General features: G+C 34.7%; 1 protein-coding gene and 1 long non-coding RNA gene across 3 annotated transcripts; both read right to left on the reverse strand.

The window, feature by feature from the left end:
* Positions 1–2,834: 2,834 nt before the first annotated feature.
* LOC147516828 (Protein kinase superfamily protein) lies at positions 2,835–11,025 on the reverse strand. Of its 2 annotated transcripts, XM_086589312.1 has the most exons (9): positions 10,830–10,950; positions 10,610–10,668; positions 9,689–10,144; positions 9,219–9,590; positions 6,970–7,197; positions 4,723–5,094; positions 4,307–4,550; positions 4,079–4,226; positions 2,835–3,433 (listed from the first exon to the last, which is right to left on the reverse strand). In XM_086589312.1, exons 2-9 carry the CDS (start codon positions 10,629–10,631, stop codon positions 3,056–3,058), a joined length of 2,220 nt encoding a protein of 739 aa, XP_086445438.1. In that variant the 5' UTR covers positions 10,632–10,668; positions 10,830–10,950; the 3' UTR covers positions 2,835–3,055. The 2 variants fall into 2 exon arrangements, with proteins under 2 accessions (XP_086445438.1, XP_086445440.1); XM_086589314.1 differs by having other exon boundaries at positions 6,970–7,185; positions 10,610–11,025.
* A 4,376-nt stretch (positions 11,026–15,401) lies between these two features.
* On the reverse strand, positions 15,402–18,433 carry LOC147516829 (uncharacterized). The gene is made up of 3 exons (XR_015213745.1): positions 18,195–18,433; positions 15,948–15,990; positions 15,402–15,761 (listed from the first exon to the last, which is right to left on the reverse strand). It is a non-coding gene; the product is annotated as an uncharacterized LOC147516829 (long non-coding RNA).
* Between the last annotated feature and the right edge of the window lie 258 nt (positions 18,434–18,691).

Consider the following 18,691-nt stretch of genomic DNA (forward strand, 5'->3'; position numbering starts at 1 on the left):
GAAGCATTATCCAATTTTTGGTTTGACAACCCAAAAATTGAGATCAATTTTATCATGCTTTATTAGGTAGATTTACATTTATTGCATTTATTTTCTTGTATTGTTATTTCCTTATTTCAATCTATCTTATTTTCTTGTTTTATGTTCTTGTTTTCATTGTATTCAAACTTGTTTTCAATATTTGTGTTTTCAATCTTTTCATTCCAAGCACTTGTCTCTACATTATTGTCATTCAATACCAATAACACAAGTTGCACTCATTGAAGTCATCAATGAGTGTAACTTGGTGATAAAGTCATCACCTTTTCTCTTCATTAAAGTCTTCATGTTTTAATCATACAACTTCATGTTTTCAATGCTTTTAATCTCTCAATACTAGTCTTCAATACTCATTAGATTTAGAATGAAAAAGATGAATAGGAAGAACTAAAAAATTGTTGTTTTCACTCATCATTCATTCCTCCCAACTTAATATTTAGGATAAAAACTTCACACTCCCACTAATACTAATACTTCAGTTAATGAGTTGTTTTTGCTTTTTGATGGGATATTGTTAGGTACTTTTGGGTCATATGTTCTTCTAGTACTATGTTTTTATGTTGTTTGTGTTCTTCTACTACTCTACTGCTATAGTGTTTTAAGTATTTTTTGGGATGTTGTAGTGCTACACTTATGAAGTTATTGTCATATGGTATTGAATGATTTTGCAGTGCACTGGTATGCATTAGTAATAGTTAGTAATATACTTGGTGTATGTTGTTTTGTTTTTGTTATTTGTTAGGTATGTTACTAGTAATTGTAGAATGAATGTGCTAACAGAGAAGTGAACGTGTTGACAGGAAAAAAAAATATTGCCATTAATTTAGAAGTGAAAGGTTCTTCATAAGTTATGTTACATTAGAAATATTGCCCTCAATTTGCATCTTCACAGGGCCATCAATACAAAACTTAAATTTCCATTCTTCCATATTCACTTCATTTTGCCAGGTGCACTTTCTACATTCATCAGCTATGCTAGAACTTCGTCAAACCACTTGAAGCCTTTGCATACAGGGGACCATTACACCTCAAAAACTTTTTTTCCTTTGCTATGTTCCACTTTACTCCACTTAACTTTCATAGTTTGTCCACAACCTTTGATACAAGAATAGTGTAGCTAAGGACAGTCAGGCTTCCAATGGTCACACTATCCACAGTTAAAACAAAAACCATATGTGCTACTTGATGGTACCATTTGTCCCTGAAATCAGAACTTAAAAATTAAAACAACTTCACCATTTTGTCTAAACCCCCCATAAAGATGTATTCATTTGACTCTACCCCCATCAAAATGTTTTCAACATACGACGAACCAAAAAGAATCAAAGATAAAAATTAAAATTAGGGTTCCTAAAAATTTAGGAAGATTAAGAAAGAAGAAAAGTTAGGTGTTATCAAACCTTGCTTGAGCCACTACCACCGCCCACCCATCATGACAAATAACGTTGAGAAGAAAGGTTGTTACTCTAAGAATTAAAAGTTTTTGAAAAAAAAAATGAGGAAGACGAGTTGTATTTATCGACGAAAGAATGGTCAATATGTAAGGGGTGGACCAAGGGTTATAATGGGTATTTAATAACGGGTCTTTTTCAAGTGTAAATAGGATAAATACAAAATTTGATAACAACTCTTTTTGAGAGATGATTTTGGTATTAGGTAAAATACCAACGAAAATGGGATGGAAGTCGGTCAGACAGCGTGGGGGTAAATCATGGTGTTTACAAATATGGGGGGTTTAAACAAATTAACCCTAAATAAATTTGATCCAAACACCCACCCCATAAATTACTACAAAAACGAAAGAAAACGAGTTTTTGACAGATTGCCAACTCTATGATATCCATTAGTTATTTAACTGATCCTTATGCAAAATACACCGTGATAGAATGGTCGAACCGGCCAACTAGGCTCTTTTTGATGTGCACGTCGCTAAGCATGATACAGACAACACTAGTTAGTCATGTAAGAGCATCTTTAGGAGAGAAACAAAAAAAACATCAAATTTTTTAACCAAACCAAATACCAAACCAAAAAAACATAAACCAACTTCAAGAGAAACATCAAATGACGCGGTTTTCGATAAACCGTGTCGTATAGCCCACGCAGCTTTCTCAAAACCGTGTCACTGAAGCCCATCTTAAAAGCCCAAGCCCACGCGGTTTTGGGAAAACCGCGGCGATGTGTCGCACATCAACTTTCTTCTTTATTTTCTTTCCAAATCTCTCACGCAGTTTTGGCAAAATCGCACCATAGAAGTCCACACTCTGGCCCAAGCCCATGCGGTGTTAGAAAAACCGCGCGGAGAGATTTGATACAGCACCAAAGCTAGAACCAAAATTTGGCTGATTTGGTGTTTGATTTGGTGTATTTATCAATATGTGCCTCTCCTGAAGATGAAAAAATACCAAATTATTGAAAATTTGGTGTTTGATGCTAAGATAGTATCTCACCTAAACGCTGGTCTGTTGAGATGAGGTTATGTGGATTCTCGGTTCAAACAATTGGATTTCTTCATTATAATTTATTGGAAAGTACGGAACAAGAAATTAGATAACTTTTGGATCTTTGTTCGCTGCCAATGTATTGATTTTTTCTTACCATACCCATATAAAACCGAAAACAACGTTCCAACACTAACAGTAACTCAAACCTCTGCAAACAATGCCGCACCAGGGAATTTTCAACTAGGCATCTCCAAATAGTGGCGGAAAATCTAACAAGTAACAAATGAAGATCTCTTAAATGAGCTCAACCATTGGGAATGGAGTATGTTAAAAAGAACCCTTGAAGCCATCTCAATCAAACAAAGCTACATTGGAATATATACATTGTTTTACTACAAAGCAGAGAGCTCACCTCTTCCAGGAAATCCACATTTAAAAAAAAAACCAACCATCGATAAAATCATGCCATACTGGCCTATCTCGCCTTGATGCATCCCCAGTCTTTGTACTTTCGTATTGGATGATCAAAGCCTTATATCATAAGGTGGACATCAAAAACCTTACCCAAAAATTCATCGCCCTTCATGTAAATCTTCAGAGAACACTGCCGTTCGTGAAATGTTCTCACTGTCAAAGGCACTTAGCCCTGAGAATGGACCAGAGGAGAACATTGAAGATGTCCCATCTGACTCGTATGTGGTAGATGACTGCCTAAGGTTGGGCCGGGCATTGGAGGCGGACATAACAGATTCCTGATACTCTGTGATACGCTGCACCATTTTAAGGGACTGCACCACTTCTCCCATTGTTGGTCGTTGGTTTGCCTCAGGAGCAACACAAGCAGCAGCAATGGTGCAAACGCGAACAAAGTCGTCCTTTGGGTATTTTCCAGCAAGCTTTGGGTCAGCAAGCTCTTCTAATCGATCCTTGTCTCTCAAAATCGGCCTCGCCTGAAAGCAAGAAAAACTGATTGCTCAACTTTTGGTCAAGAATAACAGAATATCACACACTAACCTTATAAACAATTATAAAAAACAGTTTTAATTGGGTAAGGTCTTCATGATGATGACACGGCTATAATGAAAACATGACTATATTCATACACAAAGGTGGTCAATGACTTAATATTGAAGCGAAGAGATAAATATGAAGCAACCTCAAGTACTCCAACCCTTTTCTGGAAAGAGTATTAGGGTTATTAGAGTAAATGTCTTAGAGAAATTGTCTTAGGGTTCAGTGTATTTAACTACGAAAGTTCTAGAATCTAGGATTTATTACTTGCATATTTATATATACGCACATGTGTGTGCCTACTATGTTCAATGCAATATCAGATTTCAGAGTTTAAGAAGTAGTTGAGTACTTCCTCATCCGACCTCGTCATATGTCAGTACTCAGTATGTGACTATGCAAATTCATTCTTGTTCCAAGTTGTCCTAGTTTCTAGCTAGGATTCAGATCATGACCATGATGATGGAGCAGATCCCCATGTTAATATTTACTAGAAAGCCCTCAACTAGAAGAACCCCATTGTAGTTATTTACTTTAAGCACAATGCTGAAACATATGTACATTGGACAGGAGAAAGTACAAACCCAAGTTACAAGATTCTCTTTCCCAGAAGGTTGGGACATATCTACAGGCTTTCTTCCTGTCAGCAACTCAAGCAGGACAACACCATAGCTATACACATCACTCTTGACCAATAGATGCCCAGTCATAGCATATTCAGGGGCTACATAGCTGCAAAATCAGAATGGTTCCACCGTTACTATCAATCCTAAGAGTGTTTAGCCTGAAAAGTGGAGAGCAAGGAGACTTACCCAAATGTCCCCATAACACGAGTAGACAGGTAATTGGTGCGACCTTCAGGTGCTTGTTTTGCCAGACCAAAGTCAGCAACTTTAGCATGAAAATTGTTTTCCAGTAATATATTTGAGGCCTTGAAATCCCTGTGTATAACACAGGGCTGTGAGTCCTCATGCAGGTATGCAAGTCCTCTAGCAGCATCAAGAGCAATCTTCATTCTGGTATCCCAATCCAAAGGACAGTTTACACCCAGTGGACCTGACATGAACCAAAGATCTGTATCAGTATCATGCAATGAAAATTTAAATTTTTTCTTAAGATCACATGAAAAAAATAATCCTAACCGAGTATGCCTAACTGAAACATCTTCAGAAATTGCATTTATAATCTAAAATTATGTACATCCATACAAATTCAGGAAATGGAATACCATGGAGCCAGGCTTCTAAGCTTCCATTTGGGACGAGCTCATAACAAAGAAGGTTCTGTGAAGAGTCCCGACTGCTGTAGTAACCAACAAGTTTGACAAGATTACGGTGATGCAACCTGCTTAGCATCTCAACCTCAACTAAGAATTCTTTATCACCTTGTTGACCTCCGTTAGTAAGTTTCTTAATAGCAACAGCAGTACCATCACTCAAGACACCCTTGAAAACCTTGCCAAATCCACCCTCTCCGAGCACACTTGAAGATTCAAAGTTATTGGTTGCTTCTTTAAGCTCTTCGAAAGCAAGAAATCGCGTACTGGTAGGGTGGCGAAGAGACCCTCCTGAAGGAGCTGCCTCAGCAGTCTTTGCCTTGGCTGCAAATGAACACAAACATTTGTTTTCTGATCTTTTATAAAACTGTATGAATTAGCAAATGAAGAAACAAATTTGTCTTGGAATCAATGTCCCTCCAGTCCCATACTAACTTTATAAGTTTCATAATGTGCAATGGGTAATTCATACCCTCTTTTTACCCTCAACGGCTCAAGCATTGAGACAAGAGCTTTCTGACCAAGAATGTAAAGGATATTCATTTTGAGAAGAAACACTGATTCCTTTTCTCAGTAACAATCACATGTTCAGTTTTCAAGGCTGGTTCGTAACTGTATTATGAAAAATTATTGCATTCATGAAAACTCACTCATCAGAGCCATTTAGCCAGTGGATGTAAGAGTCATGAATGAACAGAATTATCTGTCTAATGAGTACTTTCTTTTCCCACACAGATTGTCAGCCATGATTAGAGAGTATTGAAGAGCATAGACAAAACCATCAAAAAAACATTTTCATGTGAAATTGCATTGAGACTTCAGAAAACATGTACCTGTCGCATTAACTGAGAAAAATCCTAACATTCCAATAAAACATATTGGTTTGACATGAAAAACTCAAGCACATAATTTAGTATGACAAGCAAGTAAGCAACGAAAGAAATCTAATGATCAACATCACCGTCACCATAAAAGCCTTGATAATAAAAATGATCTCAGCAGAAGGAATTCCATTATTCCAGAGCACTTTTACCAGTATTCGCTCCACGACCTAGCAGTCAGTGATGCAAATGGGACAGACCTAATTTTGGTACATTTTCCATCTGGAACGTGGGTTCAATTGTTTCGAACGTAAACTAAACCTAAAAGAAAGAAGAGAATGGGAGAAAAAGAAGCAGGAGAAAGTTCACAACTAAGAGGTGACTCGCTTATTTGCACCTTCCTACAATTGATGCAATGTTTGGACTTTTCTGCACTAGGAAAACTGTGGGATAACCTTAATCCATAAACATTAAATTTGCAACTATGAAAATGGTGATTGGTACATGGAAGGCATGGATCGATCCTACTTATGTTCTCCACTATAAGGCGCTTTTTATGCTCCCTTTATGAATTTAAGCCACTTTTCAAAAGGAAAAGCATGAACTTGGCCATCACTCTTTTACATGACGTTATAATTCAATAATCTTGAAGGGAACTGATGTAATCTAGGGTTATATACCTTACTTTGAGTCTGAATTAGTATCTAAGTTAATTATCCTAGTTAATTGTTAGGTTATTTCTAATTACGAATTTAGGTATTGGTTTTTAGTTTCCTTTTCAATTAGTTTCTAAACCGCAAGACTAAATAATCATGTAGGCCTTTGGCAATAGTAGTTTTGATCGAATTGAAATTCAGTTTGAGTTGAGGATTCGTTGAATTTTCATTAGTGCAATTGCAATTGCATCAGGAATGGTAGCAGATAAAGAGAGTTTGATATACAGTGGTGGGTGTAGTTTTGTCTTAATTGCAGATTCTGCGAAGTGAGATGAATTTGTCTGCTACAATTCCACTAATTCACATACTGCAACACTATATTAGTCTATATAAATAGAATTCAGACAACATATATAAGAAAGAAGCAAAATCAAAAATCACAAAGAGAGAATCACTATTTTGCTAAACACCTGCACTGAAGGGATGTAAGGAAGGAATTCCCAATCCTCAGTTTCTCGCAAAATATTTATGTTGCATTTCAACCTTTACCTATGGCCAATATTTCATGATAAAACATTGAAAGGCTGGACTACATCAAATGAGTGACAAACCAGGAAAAACAAAAAGATGATTCATACAAGGCACAATGAACAGGGTCATCAACTCAATAACAGAACTAATAAGAAATCACGTGATACTGCAAATTTCATTAAAGCACTTACGAGTTTCTTTGACAGGTGCATCCTTCTTTCCTTTACTAGACGTGCATGAACAAAATATTAGCACAGATACAATGATCACAATCAGAACTCCAGTACCAATCCCAAGAATAAGAACCCAGTTTGGACTTTTCCCTCTATCCTTAGCAGTTGATGCTGGGGGGGGCGGCATATGATAATTGGAGTTTACATGTGGAGCAGCTGCAGCTGCAGCTGGGGCTGTAATCATTGCTGTACAGGTTAAAATCAATTAAAATTAAGAATAGGGTTACCAACCTTAAGCTTTCAAAAAACTAGAGGATGAAGAGGAGCACAAGGAAGACCAAAACCAAATTACCTATAGTAATTAACAGTGATCATCATGGAAACATTTTCTTCTTCTTCTTGAACCATCTAAAAGTAATTCCTTTAGACAGCACAAGAACTTGAAAGAAACTTTCAATTTTGGTTAGGCAGGTTCATCATAAGGCACAGGCGTGAGTGACAGTTTGTACAATTTTTATGATATCTTTTCCTTTTGTTTCTATTTTTCAACTGGTCAATCTCTATGGAACTTATTAATACCATATTAACAAGGGTGAGCTGTAAGTTCTCAATGTCTCCGAGGCATCTACTGGTCCTGCTTATATACAATATATACTGTATCACATTTGGCAGTGTTATAAGTTTCTTCTATTGTAAATCATGTTTATTGGGAAAGCTAATAGACCTGATCTAATAATTTCTGTTATTTTGAACCTCAACGTGCTGTAAAGTTGAACTGGGCCTATATAGCCCAGCTTAGAGCGAGGCATACGAAGTTTACGAAGACTTTTAAACTAGCTATTTCTCCCCTACAGATCCTCTACAAGTATAGCATTGTGGACTCACTCTAACAATATTTGTTGTAATAATGATGATTACAATAGAAGAGCTCCCACTAAAGCTTGTGAGGCTTTGGAAATAAGACCACTTTTTCTGTATTTATTATTTTGGATATCCACCAATCAAAAGCAGTGAATATCAACATGCAGGGAAAAGACCCTGAGTACTTACTGGGCTTTTGCTTTAAGCACGAAAATGGAATCCTTATATGCACAGTACTTTACTCTTTCAACTATACTTTTTTGTTTTTCATCTTGAGCGAGTAGGCTTTCTTGTGTAACTTTGCACTTTTATCAGTTTATGCTAAAAATTTATGCCTCCCTCTCCAATAATTATAATATAAATATAGTTGTAATAACAATGATAGTAATAAACTAATAACCACAGTGATGATAATAACATTTACACTTATAACCATAACAAACATGTTAAAGTTTACAACCTACAAATTGTTTGATCTCATCTTAATCTGTATACCTTAGGAGCATAGTAAGAATATTTTATCAAACTTTTACTCGTACAAGATTCCACCATCAGAAATACACGTGTTTGTTCATTGTGCTCTATATAGCAGCATCTGAAGTTATTTCCTTCACTAGTCTAGGGTAGTCCGGCATGCCCAATTATTTCTTTGTTCCTCATTATTCTCTATATGGCCCTAGAGTTAGACGAAAGCCTAGGCCCTAGGATTGTCAATCCTGTGGAGCACTTCACTGGAAAAGGAATAAGGACTTTGAAGGGCAGCCAGGGGAAAATATGGAGAATATCCACTTAAAGGGAGGGTTCCATATTTAACTGGGGGTTTGTTAACTTGTAGCTTGTCTTTGTTTCCACATCTCTCCTCGTATGGATTTGTCACTACTGGACCTCCACACCCAACTGGTGTCCCTTCTACCTATCATTGGATCAAATTCTGGAAACGCATCAAATGTATGCAAGGAAGATGACTGGTAGATAGAAAGTAAAAATGACCCTGAAAGAAACTAACTACGAAAAAAACCGAATCTTTCCATTTTAAACTATAAATGAGTGAAAACTACTAGGGAAAATTGAAAGACTAGGTTGATTATGCTAAAAGCCCTGTAGAACATTTATTTGAAAACTAACAGATGAAGGTAAAAGTTTCATCTTCCCTTAAGAGAGATAAACGTTGTGTGAAACCATTAGTGGACCACTGGACCATTGGACCACTGGATGCCAAGTCCATATTCAAGTATGTTCGCCTAATCAGACAAAAGTAGAATAATAACAATTCAACAAACACCTTCATACTCCAAAAGCCAAATCTTTGAACTCTAATGAATGCCAGCAATGAGGATATATATTAAGTATACGACTATACGAGACCCAAGCATATATAGGTGACTAAGTAAGGAAGCAAAAGTTACCTGGAGAAGGACTTGGAGGCTCAAACAAGGTCAAGTTAAGAAGTCTGTAATCACCAACTAATTTAGGGTTCAGATGAATCTTATGCATCGCAAGTGAAGAATTTATTTCATTTGCAGTGCTTGCAGAAAAATTTAACCCTGTATGTGGAGTGATATTCATCGAAATGTTTAGCCTTGCTAAACCAACTACATAAAAGTTGATGATCTCAAACTGCGAAACAAGCATGTTAAGCTGAGAAGCTAATTCTTCCAAAAAGGGACTCCAATTTGAGCTTAGTGATACATTAAGAAGTTGAAGATCAAGCTTTATAGGGTAAACACAGTGACAAGCCCGACTCCCTATTTTCAGCACCATGTTTGGTGCACAACAGCCTGCAAAAGTAGAGTGTCAAGAAACTGATCAAGATCAAAGAAGGCATCCTTCATAGAGTAAAATATCAATAACAACAGAATCAAATAGTCAATATTACCAGAAGAGTTAGGGGACAGTGGAGGTTGAGCTAAACCAGAAGAATCTTTACCACCACCAGAATCAGCAGGGGCAACACCTACTAAACGAGGAGGTATAAAGCCAACACTGGGAGCTGCTGCTTGGCTCCTTTTCATCAGTGGTTTCGACAAGCGTGTACTTGAAGGAGGGTGACCTGAAGTTGTTAAGGAGCCATAATCTGGAGCCAGGGCAGGGACAAGATGATGTGGTGAAGCATGATAAGAAGGAAAATGCTTCCTATGTGGTCTATGAAACAGTGGAAGCTCCGAAACCAAAGGAAGTGAAGGAATAACGGGTTTGGAAAATGTAGCACCAGTAGGAGCTAAAAATGACGCTTTAGATAAATAATTAGGAAATTCTGCATCTATACTGAACACCATGTAAGAGAAAACCAACACAAATTTCAGCAACAACCATTTGAACTTTCTCAATACCCCTGCAATTTCAAAACAAGGACTCATAATTTCAAACAAAAACTGAAAACTGGATACTTAAGAAACTTCATGTATTCATTGCTTCACAAACCACAATGTGAGCTACTTGCCGAACATAACATATTGCAACTAGTCAAGTACAAAAATATAGCATGTGAACACACGAAGAACTTTATAAGAACAATAGACTAAGGGTCTTTTTGACTCGAGGGAATAATCCCCACACTCATTCAAAGGCTAAAATCCTATTGGTTAGTTCATTTCCGTGGAATCTTTCCCCACAAATACAAACACACCCTAAAACAATTCCAACTACACATTGCTTCATAAACCACAATGTGAACTAATCGCCAAACACAACGTATACCAACATATATTTCCACACTTTCAATATCATTACTAGTACAGTCTAACATTTCAAACCAACTAATAAACTGAATAGAGTAATAAAAGAAAACCATCTTTACCTTTAGAAGCAAATTTCGACATCTGTCAAAACCAAAACTGCCCAGATCTCTCTTTGTGCCTAGAGAAACTTTTGATTAAAAAAATTCTCTTGTCTATTAAAAAAAGCATAAAGACTCTGAATTTTTTCAACAAATAATAGTAAGAAACAATTCTTGAAAGATAAAGTACTAGTACTAGTGAAATGAATGGTTTTTTTAATTGAAAAAACGAGATTTGTACCGATATTTCGGAATCTTTTTTATTGAAGAGAAGATTGTAAAGAACGTTTCTTTTTTTATTTTTTAAGAGAGAATGAGAGTGAAGAATGAGGAGAGAGAAAAAGAGAGTGAGAGTGAGTGAGGGGAAGTTTTATTTAACAACAACAACAACCACAACAACGTTAAAAGTGTTCTGACATTAACGGTATAAACGGAACCGTTACCGTTACTGTCTGCACAATAAAAAATTACTAAATTAACTTACGTGTAATAAAATATGTTTTCCTTAAAAGAATAAATTATTAAATTTGGTAGCGAGAAAATCGTGTTGGTAAAATGAGAATAAGTTATCATAAACCAGCTGAATGTGGAGTTGTGGACATAAACGTTGACGGTTGATCATGGTTCGAGATTTAGTCACTGTATTTTTTTAGTATTAAGGTTTCTTTGATTTAATTGACCTCTTTGATTTTGTTGAAAATCTCAAAGTCAGTATCAATTTTTTCCAATTTCAACAACTTACCAGAATTAACAAATTGAGACCGGTTCCTCTATACAGGAAATTGGGTATAGGTACACAGATGCAAATTTTTTAAGTTCAAAGGAAATAGCAAACTTTTTTTTTGTTTTTCCTCCATAAAAACTGAAATTTAACATCTGTCTTAAATTTCAGACTGATTTTTTACAATTTTGACCTCTTTTATTAGTCCCAACTAAAAAAACCAACTACCAACAAAAAAAACTACGTACTAAATTAGTTATCAAAAGAGTATTGAGTTAATCAAAATAACTAAAATTCATCCGAAATCTACAAAATTCCAATTAAAAGTGAGATGAATTTCTGGAGAGACCAAAATAATGTGGAAATCATCAACTTCAAAAACAGAAAAAATGTATGTTGATTACAACTAATTTCAATACAACTTTAACAATGTAAAATGCATCTCTAATACTTTTGAATAACATGTTTAAGCTTGATATAATTCAAATTGTGAAATTGTGAAAGGACAAATGATTTTTTTTTTATAAGACAATTGTATTATTTGATTACAGTACATCTTGGAGCAATACACACGTACCCTTGCTTGATGAGTAGCCTCAATTGACACACACACGTACTGACTGCACACATTAGATTTTTCTATTATTTATTTGTAGAAGAAATTGGCAGTTACAAATAAAAGGGTAAAAAGGAGAAATAAGAAGTTTTAAAAACAGTTAATACACCCAAAAAGTGACGTGTTGTTAAAATTGGAGTAGAATCAAAAGATAATATTGGTCTTTCTCTAAACAAAAAACACACTAAAGAAAGTGTCTATAGCCCAATTTCTAGTTCCTCTATAACCGGGTACAGATATTGATCTCTGTACCACACACACATCTCGTATCTCGGCCCACACACATTTCGAATTCGGATCAACGGCAAGATAACACGATTACAGAGATAATCTCCATACCCGATTGTAGAGATCTCGAGTCCTAACAAATTTCTTCAAGTTAGTGGAACACCATAGAGTTGTGCAAATACTATTGTGAACCCAACATCAAATCACTTGCAAAGTACCACAAAAGGACACAAGAAATTGTTGAATCATACAATATTTTTCTTCGAGCTAGACCAACCATAGTGACAATGCCCACTTGGTGTAGCAGGGGACTAATTAACCTTAACAAGTTTTGTTAAAAAAAATAGAAGAGCCACTCGGAGAAATTTGTAATATTTTGATTATATCTAAACTCATGAAATCTGAATAAATTTTTTTTTTTTAATTTTTTTTTTCCTGCATAACTGACATGGTACTATCCTTTTTTTTTATTATTATTATTTTTTTTTAAATCATCATCATAATCTCTATATAACAAAGAAGGGTGGAGTGGATTGACAAATTCCACCTCATAAGGTGATACGTAGTCGTGTCACTCTCTAACCAGAGCCACTAAAATGTTTTTTCTGGGGTGAGTTAATAAGTTTTTCTCACCTCACCCACCCCACACAAAACAGGCATGGACAATTTTTGGGCTGAACTTGTATGGACTGTTGGGCTCTGAAAACATGAGTAGGAAAGAAGGCAGATGCACGCGTCGAAAGCGATCGACGATCGTAATAAATCGTCTTGGCGGGACACGCCAGCGTCGGGCCAAAGGTGCATGTATATGTGTCATACAGGGCGGATGCGCATCGGAGGCACCGAAGGCGAGCGTATTTGTGTTGTAAGGCACTGGCAAATACTATATATATATATTTTTTATTTTTTATTTTTTTTTTGAACCTGTACATGTCATAAGATTACATAGGATCTCTCATTTTCTAATATGTCCATAAGCCCCATGGTATAGTGGAGGTATATCCATAGTCACAAAAATCTCTGGTTTTTTCAAAAAAAAACATAAAAAAAAAAAAATCTCCGAATTGCTTGGTTATTGAATTTCTAAACGAATAAACAGTAAAAACGGTAAAAGTTCTCTAATTCTCGATATTCACCGATTTTTTAGCGATTTTTATGATGTTGGATAACTTTCTATATATTTATTTAATATTTTATTTTCTAAATTGCAAATATTTGTAAGAACAACAAGACTTTATATATAGAGAGAGGATATATATATATATATATATATATATGTAAATTTTGAATTTGATATATGCTCAAAGTAACCCTGACTATAATGCACAATCACACATTGCATATTATTTTACTAGGTATTACCCGTGCCTACGACACGATTTGTTATGAGGTGTTTATTATTATGTTGTTTATGACGTTAATTTTGGTACACCCTAATATTTTCAAATGTGTAGCGCCTATGTGAGAATTTGTAGACATTTTATTTTGAAGTGGTACTACACGTTGGATGACATACTTCTCTGTCGTTGTTTATTTTGTGGATGCCAATATGTGGTAATGAATATATTTTTTGAAATAGTATAGATTAAGCTTTATTTATAAAACCCAATTTGAAATCATGAATTAAACACAATTTCATCCACCGTACTCTCACCAATGGATAGTTGTTCACATTTAATATATATTTTTTTAACAAACAATATAAAGACGATAAAATTAATGTCAATTATTATTGTATAACATCATACTAGAAATTGTCGACATCACCTTTTATTATTGTCTTACTAATCTTCTAAATTTCAAAAAGCACTCAACTATGCTCTCAATGCATTGTGAATTGTTAGAAAAGTCACACCGGTTCGATTGGCCAAAACCACACAAGCATTCTGGTTCTGTTGAAATATTTTCTTCATTTATTATTATTATTTTTATTATTATTTTTATTATTTTAATTTTAATTTTTTTCCCCTAATCGTGACAATCGGTTTTAGGTCGCTAAGCTTTGCAAATGTAGTCGTATATTGTTAAGAATGTTTGATGACCTGAAGTGCCGAGGGTGCATATAGGTTTATAAACCGGGAATTTGTCTTCACTGGAAGTAAGAACTTTATTGCATGTCTCATCTGGCACTTTGGAAAGATTATTCATTCTGCAAATAAACTATTATATGCCAATTAGAGAAAGAAAAAAAAACACATTCAATTGAGACAAACAAACTATGACTAAGGATGAAAAAAAAACATAAAAAATAATTATTATGCCTGAATTTATGAATATAACTTTTTCAATAAGCAATTACTGGATATAATTGAGTTGAGGATGGATGGTTGTATCTTATTATTATTATTTTATAAGAAACATAAAACTGAGTAGTGGGATTGACATTATAATTAATTTCTTTCATGTTAGTACTTCAACAACCCAAAGCAACCCAAGACAGACAACATAGCGCATTAACTCTCAAATTCTCACCCAAACAAACTCTTATCATGGGGTGTCTACTAAACAAAGACGTGAAAAATCCAATCTATACAACCAACAACAAACAAACCAACTTTATCAATCAACCCATAACACTTGTGGCATGTCAAGATTTATATCCATCATATTAAAACACGCATGTAAATAATTTTTTTTTTTGAGAAAATGCAACTATTTGCTAAACAGACATACTGCTTGAGATGTAACAAAATTTCAAGTGACTCGAGAGCCTCTTTGAATGCGAGAGAAAAGAACAATTATCATTCTAAAATACAACAACTAATTAGTAGTTTGTTCACAAGCAAAAAGAAAATCAACTTTACGTACTAAATCCACTCTTTTAAAATTAATAAAAAAATATTGACAATTCATACACCCTTGTAAATACATTTAAAGTTGCGCCAGTTCTACTCCAATAAAATCCAAGAGTTATAAACAAAAACTTGATGAAATGTGAGGAAAACTTGAAGAAATGAGAGAAAGGACGCAAACTTTACAATTAAAAAAAAAAATTTTAGGGAGGTGTGAGCTTTTTCTTTCTTAGCAAGATAAGAGTTCTTAGACAAATTCAATATCAAAAGGAGAGTAAAAAAGTGAATAAATTTGGTTGTGCTTATTTATTTGCATTTAAAAATTGTGAATACTAAGTGGACATCTCTTTACAATATTTCGAAAACATCTCTCTACTTCAAATTACATACCATCCAAGAGAAATATTAACTAAAAGAGACAAATAACACAAACAACAACGTGAAACGCCTAAGGCAAATGAAATGATGATAACATAAAATATAATCTTAACCACTCCATGTTTCTCCATTGAACACTTTCAACCTTTGCACATTAAGATAGTCAAATAAGATTAAGAGCGTTTTGCAGATAATTAACCACTGTAACAACATGCATGGCTCAGAGTGGACATTTTGTATAACAGGGAAATCAATAGCCACAATGGACATCAGTTTGTGAACATTTTGTAGGAAAGGGACTTGTATCTTGATTTCCACAATAGCAAGTTCACTCCCTTTAGGCTTTTTGTCGGCAAAACCATGGAGTTGATCTCCTCTGCATGCACAGAACCACCCAATACGCTTTAAAAGACGACTGATTTAAGTTACTCGTCCCACCTGAAAAGCTTCACTCATTGAGATGTTAGGCCAATAATTAATTTTGCTTATTGAGAGCCATGGGCAATGGGAACCCTATTCAAGTCTCCAAAGCTCAAGGGGAAAATCACTTATCCCATGAATTATTACTTGCAAGAGTCAATGAGCAGCTAAAAGATGATCAACTTATTTACACCAAGGACGTACCCAAAAATAGTCAGCAACCTCCTTTTCTCTATTAAACAGATACCTGCACGTTGCAACACAAAGTTTTATACTCAAGTTAAAATGGCAATACAAAGCAGAAAAATCCAACTCCTAGATATAGCGTGCCTTCGACACGAAGCCCTTAGCAAGCTATAGGACATATTTACTCTGATTCTAAAAAAAAAACAATGACATATTTACTATTGATATGGTGAATCAAAATATTCTATCGACACGATGCCCTTTCGCTATAGGACATGTTTACTCTGATTCTTGAAAAAATAAATGACATTTTTACCTTTGATATGGCGAGAATCAAATTATTCTATTAAAAACACTTGAGGATTACAAAGGTAAACTACTCCCAATGACCTGTTAGTGTTAGTCGTAGTGAGGTCCTTTGATACACTTTATTAGTACATTAAAACAAAATCTCATTGTGGACATCGGGGAAGCTTGGTATCAACCAGGTCTACTATTCTATCACACATTTGGACATAAAGCTTTTCCTTTTCAATCTAGTGAGCATTGCAAAAGTCAATAACTCTAACCCCTCCAAAAATAGTAGCAACTCCCATCCTAGTTGCAAATATATAAAATGTTGAATTAAAGCGATAAAAGGGTAACTTTTCCAAAAGCACAAACTGATTAACATAGATCAAGAGAGTTGGGAAAAGATTAAGAAATCTAAACGCCTAGACTTGAATCCAAAGGTGGCAGTCTTGCCTCAATGTTTCATCTCATGCGAAATTTATACTCAAATGTTTACCTAAGGTGGAGCCCCTACTTTGTGTATACCCCAAACTAACTAAACATGCTAAAGATTAAGATCGCACCTAGATTGGACTTTCTGCGTTGCATTATCTGAATAACCCAACTATGGTTAGTTTGGGGTTACTCGGGTTATATATATAGTTTGTTACTTGGGTTGCTAATACAAAGGCAACCAACTATGGCAAGTCAGCATACTCCTCTTTTGAGTTCCTAAATATTAATTGGTGTGGTGGTTGTTATCTGCAGTCTGTGTTATCATGTCGGGGTTCTACATCAAGTACAAAGACACTATACACTAAGAATGATAATCTAACCGTAACAAATACAATGACCTTGACAACATTGCCAAAGTTGCTTATTCCTCTAAGTTATTACTGCCACCGATATTCTAACTAAGAAAACCACACATTAGTGCATCACTGCTAAATAATCTACAATTAAATTGATGCCAACATAGATTCCAAATCTCAAATAACCATAAAAAAAATGGCATTAGAATGAAGTTCATGTTTTATTCACCACTCGCTAGATCAATGGACAGATTCAAGTTCTTCTTATTAGCAAGTTTGTGTATAATAAAAAAATTGAAACATGAAAGTTTTACGCATTCAATTTGTTCCATTGCTACTGCATAAGAAATATTGATAAAAAACATACAATAAGAATGGATTATTAGAACGTAGCCACGATACCATTCTAGTACAAATTCACATTTTGAAGGAGAAAATCTTTAAAATATGCAAAGGCAATATGAACTATCATTAACTGAACAAGAATGCCTTTCAACTCAATAAAAACAAAGAAGGAATGCATTTCAAAACAAATCCTATGTAAATCAGATTTTAAATGACACCTTAGTGTAAATTCTCAACATGATATGGAACCACTAAGATGAATAAAAAGAAAATACATGCCAAAATGTCATATTTGATAACTTAGTTCTTATTATGTAGTCAAGAATCAAACGAAAAAATAATTTTAAAAAAAAAATGGTTAAAAATAAATTGTTGGGGTTCATACCTCCAAGTTACATATGTTGCAGATCACACTCCAATTGATTGCATGCTTTGTAGCTCAGGCCTCTTCATTTTGTTTAGTTTTACAAAGTTGTAAATTAGATGCTGAGCAAATAAAATAAAATAAATTGAACTAAAAAACTAAACGTTAGTGAAATTATATGGTAAAACATCACATGTTAGTGCTTTTTCCTTTGAACTTTTTTGCTTCTTCCTTGCAGATGCCATAGTTACAAACTTACAATGGTAAATGCCTAAATGGGGAGACTATGAACACAATAAGGCGAAAGAAACAAAAACAATAAATGAAAACCTTGACGTTAGATTGTCTTGTTTGATTTTTTTTCCTCCTTTTTATACACCATTTTGAGTAAATGGATATTAAATCCTACAATGCATTGCCAACTTTAAATTGAGTAATATGAAGAATCAACAAATGGAGTTTGTAGCAGCTTACCTAGTGGTTAGCCAACTTGGAGCTTGTAATCAATCTCAATTGTGTTAAGATCCATTCCACACATGGTTTTGCCACAGTATAAGCTGACAAAAATTGGATGACCTCTTAAGCTTATCAATAGTTTCTACACAATGCAACATTCGTATAAATAGCAAAACACAACGACAAAGAAAATGGAAAAACACAATACGCATAGTACACACTTTTATATCAGAGGAAGAGAATGAGTTACAGTACGTAGGCGACTAAAGTGATGTATGTTAAACCCGAGACCAAAGCCTGTTAGGTAGAAGTAAGAAAAAAAATATAATAACTATAATAGGAATCTCGTCTACAATGCAATCTTCAGGAGCTTACTTACACAAATTAAACCTTGAGAAAATGCACACTGAAGGAAGGTCAAGGGAATACAACTTGGAATTCAACCATTGACTTGTAATAATCGTTGCGAGAAATAAAAACATTCCCAAAAGGTTTCATGTATAGGACATTACCAA

The sequence above is a fragment of the Coptis chinensis genome, chromosome 2 (genome assembly GCF_015680905.1).
Source record: "Coptis chinensis isolate HL-2020 chromosome 2, ASM1568090v1, whole genome shotgun sequence".
NCBI lineage: Eukaryota > Viridiplantae > Streptophyta > Magnoliopsida > Ranunculales > Ranunculaceae > Coptis > Coptis chinensis.